Source organism: Meleagris gallopavo, chromosome 26 (assembly GCF_000146605.3).
Source record: "Meleagris gallopavo isolate NT-WF06-2002-E0010 breed Aviagen turkey brand Nicholas breeding stock chromosome 26, Turkey_5.1, whole genome shotgun sequence".
Lineage (NCBI taxonomy): Eukaryota > Metazoa > Chordata > Aves > Galliformes > Phasianidae > Meleagris > Meleagris gallopavo.
In genome coordinates this window covers 5,814,614-5,823,522 of record NC_015036.2, presented here as the reverse complement: position 1 = coordinate 5,823,522, position 8,909 = coordinate 5,814,614, and the positions used below count along the sequence as shown (strand labels likewise).

At 49.3% G+C, this 8,909-nt stretch overlaps 1 protein-coding gene across 1 annotated transcript in view; it reads left to right on the top strand.

Moving 5' to 3' along the window:
• The window catches only part of ANKK1 (ankyrin repeat and kinase domain containing 1), an 11,261-nt gene extending 4,355 nt beyond the window's left edge, over positions 1-6,906 (top strand). Inside the window, exons 6-13 of the mRNA XM_031556849.1 lie at positions 737-1,045; positions 2,045-2,339; positions 2,913-3,064; positions 3,552-3,601; positions 3,714-3,869; positions 4,125-4,243; positions 4,738-4,783; positions 5,133-6,906. Of these exons, the coding sequence (XP_031412709.1) occupies positions 737-1,045; positions 2,045-2,339; positions 2,913-3,064; positions 3,552-3,601; positions 3,714-3,869; positions 4,125-4,243; positions 4,738-4,783; positions 5,133-6,481 (2,476 nt within the window). The 3' untranslated portion in view covers positions 6,482-6,906. The remainder of the gene's footprint in view (positions 1-736; positions 1,046-2,044; positions 2,340-2,912; positions 3,065-3,551; positions 3,602-3,713; positions 3,870-4,124; positions 4,244-4,737; positions 4,784-5,132) is intronic.
• The last annotated feature ends 2,003 nt before the right edge of the window (positions 6,907-8,909 follow it).

The window sequence follows — 8,909 nt, the reverse complement described above, 5'->3', positions numbered from 1 at the left end:
CAGGCTGAGAGCTGGGGCTGAGCAGCGTGGAGAAGAGAAGGCAGGAGAAGGAGAGCTGAGAGCGGCCTGCCAGCATCTAAAGGGGCTGTGAGAAGGGAGGGGACGGACTCCATAGTGGGGTCTGCGATAGGAGAAGGGGAAATGGCTTCAGATGACAAGAGGGGAGATTGAGAGTGGAGATGAGGCAGAAGGTTTGGCACTGAGGGCGGTGAGGCACTGGCACAGGTTGCCCAGAGAGCTGTGGTGCCCCGTCCCTGCAGGCACTCCAGGCTAGGTGGGATGGGGCCCTGGGCAGCCTGAGCTGGTGGGGAGCAGCCCTGTCCATGGCCAAGGGTGGCACTGGGTGGGCTTTGAGCTCCCCTCCAACCTGAGCCATTCTATAATCTGTGATTCTGAATAAAGATCTGTTGGTAATAACTGCAGGAGAGCCCTCTGGAGCTGCAGGAAGGTCCATTGCTCACTGAGCCATCACATCAATGTTCCACAACAGTTGCTGCATGCACTATGGAGCATGGGAGCAGCCATTGTGAGCGGGGTCACCAACCACCATCAAAGCAGCCAGCAGCCAGAGCTGGCTGACCTGCCTCGACCAGCTCCTTGCTGTGTTCTCCTGACCTGAAATGCCCCTCCAGTCAGTCACCAGCTCCTTCATCCCTGCTCCCTGCCTCTCCGTGCTGCTTACATTTATTTTCAAGCAGTTTCTCAGTTTTACGTGCTGATGTTCCTTACATTCAAGGTTTGGAGACCCACCCCTTGGCTCACCACGCACCTCCCCATTCACACTGGGAGTGGAGGAGCTCCCCAGTTATTCTCATACACACTCAAGCAGCTGGCAGTGCCGGGCTGCCTCTGATGCCATGGCTTTGGGGACAGAGCAGCAATGTGGCAGCCTCACTGTCTTCAGCAAGGAGGACTTCGAGGAGGACTGGGTGAAAGTGGCTAGCGGGGGCTTTGGGTGTGTGTACCAGGTCAAGCACAAGAAGTGGAGGACGGTCTATGCGGTGAAATGCTCCCCATACCTGCTGCAAGACCCCAGCGCAGAGAGGTAACGCCTGCTCTCCTTCAGCATTGCAATCTGGCGTGTATGTGTGTCTTAAACTTAATTAGCAGAGAAGTTTCCAGTGGTTGTTGCTGGGCTCACTGGGTTGATGAAGGTATTTATTCTAAATTTTTATTGCATTCAAGCTGAATTAATCCTGCCTGGTTCGTAGCCCCACACTGATATTTCTTTTCCTGGGATGTTACTGACTCCTGTGGAGGTGGCTTAATTTGGCAGTGACCATGCCTTTGGTTTGCAGTGCTTATGCTCTGCATATTGCATTTACTCTTTCCATTCTGGGGAATAAGTGAATCAAGTTGATCAGTTTTACTTTTGTATGTATCAGTTCAAGAAAGTTTAATCTTAAGGATACTCCCAAAGCAAGAGGGCAGAGGCTAAGCAGTGCTGTGCCAGCACCCACCATCCTATGCCCTGTGCTGGAAGGGAGTAAGTGGGGGCCATGCCTTGCAACTCTGCCCCGGAAGGGAGCCAGAAACCACACGAGTCCCTCCTTGTGCAGCACTCCATGCTGCGGGTTGTGCCTTTCTGCAGTGAGCCTTTCTACTGCAAATAACACACCTGGGGTAACCCAGTGTGGGGTCCGTTCCACTGGAAAAGTCTGGCAGAGGGTTTTGCTCAGCTGAACTGTATTTAGATATGTGGGTGGCCCAGCAGGATGTCATTGTGAGCTCAGATTCATTCCCAGGGTGTGCTTTCTAACTTCTAGAAGTCTTTATACTTGTACTGCTTGATGTCTGTCAGCACACTCTGGGCACCCTGACTTGTTCAGCAGGTCGGGAAATGCAAAGATTTAGTAAAGCAGGTCTGGCAGAGCTGGCAGCAAGGGGCAGACTTGTCTAGACTGCCTCGGGACTAATTCAAGGGGAAATTTGAATGTTTTAGGGATGTACGGGGCTGCTTGGATAGCCCTAAGCTGCTGTACAGGAACTCCACCTATGGATCAGCGCTGACACCATCTCTTGGTTCTTTTTCTTTTTGACCCAGAACTAGTGTGAACTGTCTAATGGAAGAAGCAACCAAGATGGAGAAAATAAAATTCCAGCACATTGTAACTATCTACGGGGTCTGCAACAGCCCTCTGGGCATAGTGATGGAATACATGGCCAGAGGGTCCTTGGAGAAAATCCTGCCCACTCACAAAATGTCATGGCAGCTCAAATTCCGGGTTATCCATGAGATGGGCTTGGCTATGAATTTCCTGCACAGCATGACACCTCCTTTGCTTCATTTAGACCTAAAGCCAGGGAACATCCTCCTTGATGGGAATATGCATGTCAAGGTATGGCCTTATTGTTTGCAGGGACAGGTCATTTCTCTTGGTAGTGCATAGGTTGTTTTGAGTCCAGAAGACCAATACAAATCTTCAGGAACACTCATCATTAAGACTGACATCTGCAGCTTGCAAGAAGCAGCTGGTAAACAAATTGCATGATATATTCCAGATTATGTAGGAGATTCATAGAATCACAGAATGGCTCAGGTTGGAGAGGAGCTCAAAGCCCACCCAGTGCCACCCCCGGCCATGGGCAGGGCTGCCCCCCACCAGCTCAGGCTGCCCAGGGCCCCATCCCCACCTGGCCTCGAGTGCCTGCAGGGATGGGGCACCACAGCTCTCTGGGCAGCAGTGCCAGCGCCTCACTGCCCCAGTTGTGCCAGAACTGGGAATATAGAGGAAAATGCTGATCTGCTGGACTCGGTGAAAAGCACTGACTTTGGTTTTAGCTGGGTTTTCTCAGGTTTATCAGACGCCTCCTCATATTCCTGATCATGAAGGACAGAGATATCTCCCAGCTAAAATAAGGAGAAGTGTGATTGTGAATGCTAGAGAGAATGTCATGTTCTCTGCTTGCAGATCTCAGACTTCGGGCTGTCCAAATGGATGGAGCAGTCGAGCCGAATGCAATATATTGAAAGCTCTGCTTTGAGGGGCACTTTGAGCTATATCCCCCCAGAAATGTTTCTGCAGAACACCAAACCTCCAGGAATCAAATACGACGTGTACAGGTGAGGACTGCCTTTCTGCACATGGGTGAGACAGCATTCAGATATCTTTGCAGCCCACTTATAAAAGCTATATTCTGGATGTCTGTCAGCTCCTTCACTACTATACTGCAGTGTACTGCAGATCACTACAGTGATCTGAGAGAAATAGCAAAGGAGTATTCATGCGGTCACATGCACTTGCACCAGTCAGGGACTCTATAACCCAATAGGAATAAAATGGGCTCTATAGGGATGTAGACTGTCATGAGAAATGCTATAAGTCACTCATCTGCTGCTCAAGGCCTGTGGCAGACATCAGAGATGTATGTGATGATTCATAGCATATTGTCCTCTGGGGGAGTGGTGGGTGCAATCCCAGTTCTTCCGTCATGAAGGACACCTTTCCTACATTTCCCATTTCTTGAGAAGACAAAAGTAATCAGTGGATTTTATGTTTGTGTACGATGAGAACTCTATGGAAATGATTGCTCACAATCTCTCATTGCAGCTTTGGAATTGTCATTTGGGAGGTGCTTATGCAGAAGAAGCCTTATGCAGGTAAATATGAGAGTGAATGCACTTCTTACATGCTCTGTACTCATTAAAAGTTTATTATTACAGCCACCTACACAGAGAAAAACCCCAACGTATGCTGCTGTGACTCTTTCAGGAGCCAACATGATGGCCATCATCGTCAAGGTAGCAGCAGGCAAGAGGCCCTGCCTGGAACCCATCAGTGACGACTGGCCAGGGGAATGCCAGCAGATGGTGGACTTGATGAAGAGGTGCTGGGACCAAGACCCTAAGCAAAGACCGAGCTTTACAGGTGTAGTAGCTGAACAGGGAATGGATTAGGCAAAGGTCAGCTGCAGGAATTAACAACTGGGGGATAAGCTTGCATGTAACTGGCTGCCAGATAAAGTGCCTGTCGCCTTGGCAGTGCTTGGCACCCATCTGCTGTCAACACATCCTTTTTGTCCCTCTTGCCTTCCTCCCCATGCAGAGGATACACAGAGGAGTCCCACAGCCCTGGGTGCTGACGGGGTAATCTGCACAGCTAACAGTCTCCCTGCTCCTGCAGATATCCCTGTAGAAACAGACATGCTGCTGTCACTGATACAAAGCCTTGTTGTGGATCCGGAGAACGAGCGCCTTGTCAGAAAGATGTCCCACAAACCTGCCATTGCTGGGAACCAGCAGGTGAGCAAGGCTGCTTAGTGCCTGGGGAAGTGCTCTGAGTCCCTCCCTCTTCTTACTAGCTCCTGAGGAAGTATTTCCTCTCCCGTCATTATTTATCATCAGAGCACCTCAACATCCTGTGTGTGCTTGCAAAGGTGCACATCTGTCATTCATTTATGGGGATGGGAAAAGTCGAAATAAATCTAGGAAGCTGTCCATTGTGCTAAACGATAGATGGTCCAACAGAAAGATCCTTCCTTCTAGCTCTATTGTGGTGGCTTTGTCATATCTAAAAGTTGGAGCAAAGGAGCAAAGTCTCATGATATCCCGAGATATCTTCAGGCTCCTGCATGCCCATTAGTGTCATGACTTGCTCTGCTCACGGGATTGGATAAAAAAACACATGAATAACAGCACAAAACTTTGGAGCAAAGACAAAATCTGTGCAAAAAATATATAATGCAAATAAGCAACCTTCTCTTATGTTTTTTCTTTTCCCCCCTCCCAAAAATGAGAGTGACAAAGAAGAGCTTATCTTCTCTCAAGACACCAGAGCCAGTGGTAAGTAGGGAACTCTTCTTCATCATTTAAAGATAAGGAAGAGGGAAACTAGATGAATAGGCTATTTTGTTGCTCTCTAGAGATAAGGATATGGCTCAAGGAGGTTTTCTCTGTTTGTGACTTTTCGTTTTAAATTAAGCAAAGTGAACTATATGGGAAATAAGTTCCCATGATGTAGAGACCAAACATCTCATGGCTTTGAAAGAGACATTTCACATTCCCTATCTCTAGGATGCTTTTATTTCATCACACAACATAAGGAGCCGCATACTGTCCCTCCTATTTTGTGCATACTGAGCTGTTCCACTCTGCCTTTCTCCCCCTGGTGTTCTGTTTCCCCTGCCTTTAGGAACTGGTCACCAGGAGGTTCGTGTCCCACCTTTGCACAGTGAGATGGAAAGCCCAGAGGACATCCTGTATCAGCAGATCTGGAGAGTTCATGAGAACGGCCTCACACTGCTTCACTTTGTGGTGATCCAAGGAAACGTGGAAAAGGTGAAGTTTCTCCTGAGCTGCAAAGCCAATGTGAACAGCCAGGCAGTCTGTGGCTACACCCCCCTCATCGTGGCTGTTCAGAAGAGATCACCAGAGATCTGCTCAGTGCTGATAGAGCACGGTGCGGACACCAACATGCCTGATGAGGATGGCTGGACACCTCTTCACTTCGCTGCTCAGAATGGGGATGACCGAATTGTTCGCCTCTTGCTGGACCACCAGGCTCGTGTCAATGCTCAGGAGCACGACGGGTGGACCCCTCTACACTTGGCATCCCAGAACAACTTCGAGAACGTGGCCCGAGTGCTGCTCTCTCGCCAGGCTGACTCCAACACCCAAGAGGTGGATGGGAAAACTGCCCTCCATGTGGCAGCCTGCTTTGGGCACGTCAGCCTGGTGAAGCTCCTCGCCAGTCAGGGAGCAGACCTGGAGAAGAAGCAGAAGAACCACAGGACTCCACTCCATGTAGCTGTGGAGAGAGGGAAGTTCAGGGTAGTCCACTATTTGCTGAAGAACAGGGCCTCTGTCAACAGCCTGGACCAAAACCACTACAGTGCCCTGCACCTGGCCGTGGTGAGGGGGAAGTATCTCATCTGCGAGAAACTCATCAAGTATGGAGCCAACGTCGAGCTGCGGACGGACAAAGGCTGGACCCCCCTACACCTGGCTTCGTTCAAAGGACACATTGAGATCATCCACCTGCTGAAAGACAGCTGCGCCAAGTTGAATGTCAGGGGAAGCATGGGCTGGACACCGCTGCATTTGGCCACACGCTACAGTGAAGAGCCGGTGGTCTGCGAGCTGCTGAGGTGTGGGGCAGATCCCAACATTGCCGAGAAGTCCGAGTGGACCCCCCTGCATTTTGCAGTGCAGCGGGGCTCCTTTCTGTCCGTCATCAATCTCCTGGAGTGCAGGGCAGACGTCAATGTGAAGAACAAAGTGGGCTGGACACCGCTGCACCTCGCCGTCCTCAAGGGCAACATGGCCATTATAAAGACTTTGATTAAGGCTGGTGCTCTGCTCAATGTGGAAGATATTACTGGCTGCACAGCCCTCCAGTTGGCAATTAGACATCAGAAAGAAAACATCATTACGTTGCTCCAAGGCAAGGACTTGCAGATGAATACGTTGCAGAATAGGACCCTGGTGAACGATGTTCAGATTTCAAGACCCAGAACTGTTCCAAGACGGACAGATTTGTAGATTCATTGCACCTGGCATTTATCACTCAAATTTTCCACTATCAGGGCCTTAAGTCACTATATCCTGTCACCTGGTGATTACAGGGGATTTTTTTTTTTAATGGCAATTCTTGAGTATAAACACTAAAGGAATAAAAGAAAACAGAGCTATAGAGGGAAGATGACAAGTTATTTTTGAGAGTGACCAAATTTATAGCCTCTTTTGGCTTGGTGATGCTGGCATTAGGCTGTGCTTCTCTGTTCTCATACTCACTGCATGGGAATGGAAAAGGATGTGTGTACTCCCCTTTAAAATGGACACTGCTGAAATCATGCATAGCAGTGCACATATAGATATCTTCCATATATTTTCTTGGTTTTATTCTTTGTTTTCTGACAGAGCAGATTGGTGTAAAACAGCTTGTGCAGGTGGGAATTGAGTCTTCTCACCTGCTGCTGGAAATAGACACCAAGCAAATGGTGCAGTGATGTGTCAGATTTTCTGACATCTCATTTTTGTAACAAGAGCCTTTATTAAAAATAAATCGAGTAAGAAAAATCTCTGGTGAGAAGTATTTAAACGGATGCAATGCACTGCAAAGTAATTCCGCTCCATCCCTTAAACACTGAGGCTGTCATTCTGAAGATGGCTTGAGGGATAAGCCAAGAAATAGGTGCAGTTGGTGGATGCAGTCAGGTGGGGTTCCTTCCTGCCTTAGCTGAGGGCTATTAGTTTGCAAGGCTGCTCTCAGGATCCTCTTCTCTTTGACCAGACAGGCTTGTCTGGAAAGTGTTGCGCATGGTATTGAATGAAATTGTCTAGATTCAAATTTTTTTTTGCTGATAGTATGTTTTTGTGGATGTTTCTGTGGTTGTGTAGAAAAAGCGTGATGACAAATGCATCCTATTTATGCAGCTGGTCCTACTTTAAGGGTTGTTTTTACAGGCAAGAAATCAGTGGGATTGTCCTGAAGCAAGTTAGGCAGCAGTGCAGGTGATGCAGTGTGGCAGCTGGGAGACTTTGGGGTTATCACAGAATCATAGAGTGGGTTAGGTTGGAAGGGACCTTGGATATCATCTAGTTCCAACCCCTGCTGTGGGCGCCAGATCAGGTTGATACAGAACAGAACCTGCTATTTTCTGCTGAAGGCTCAAGTCATGTCACTGGTGGGAAGTCATCTTTTAGGTCTATTGGGAAGATTTTCTAGAGCTTGACAACGTTTGTGGAAAACATGAAGCCTTTAAGGATTTTGTTGCAGTGAGCAGCATTTTTGTGCCACTTGTGATAATCCCACTGTGATCTGCCAAGGCCTTCCAGACTCATATGCAATGATGTCTTTCATTTTAGCTAGAAAGATGTGGCAATACAAATAAACAACCCACAGCTCTGTTTACAATGTACAGGGTGAATGCCACAGGGCAGGGAACTCCTTTTCCACCCCAGACAACAACAGGATCTGCCCTGTATAGGGAGGATCTGCTAGTAGCTCATTCCAGGCATAAGAAGTGCTCATTGTCCTGGGAAAGCTGGCAGCTGCTTGATCAGAGCAGAGCAGAAAGACAGAACAGAAGCATCTTTAAGTGCTCTGTGAGACTGAAGATATATTGCCATATGTGAGTCATAACTGTATTTCACTGCTTAATGCAGCGTACATTTCCCCTTGCCTGAGCTCCAACCCACTGAAGCTGTCTGGACTGCGCTAAATAAAAAGCAGGTGGGGTGGCTGCAATGGCTGTGACTGCTATAAAACGTCCCTTTGTCCCTTCTTGCACATTTATTTTCCTTTTGAAATTTGACAAGCTGAACTCATAACGGGGTATTGCCAAACGCAGAGCAGGAGGTGGGCTGCTTCCAGGCAGGGAGAAACTGGGAAACCTCCTCCAGCCGCGGGAGCAGAGCTCTGTGTGCTGCTGGTGTGTGGGCACTGTTTGCAACTGAGCCACATTCTGTGGGGAAATGCACAATGTTACTTTGGAAAAAATGGAATTGGCTTGGACAGGTACACTCTTTTCTGGGGAAAAAATTGGCTGGAGGGCAGGGTCCAGAGAGTGGTGGTGAATGGAGTTACGTCCAGCTGTGCTGTTCTTCAGGAGTCAGTGTAGGGGCCCGTCCTGTTCAGTGCCTTTATTGATGATGCGGATGAGGGCATTGAGTGCATCCCAGCAAGTTTGCAGACAGCACCACGTTGGGGGAAGCGTGGATCTGCCCGAGGGCAGGCAGCCCTACAGAGGGACCTGGACAGGCCGATCGCCGGGCTGAGGCCAACGGGACGCAGTTCAAGCAGCCGAGTGCCGGGTCCTGCACTTTGGCCACAACAACCCCACGCGGCGCCGCAGGCTTGGGCAGAGCGGCCGGAAGGCCGTGCGGAGGGAAGGAGCTGCGGCTGTCGGTCGGCGCTCGGCTGAACGTGAGCCAGCAGTGTGCCCAGGTGGCCAAGAAGGCCGACGGC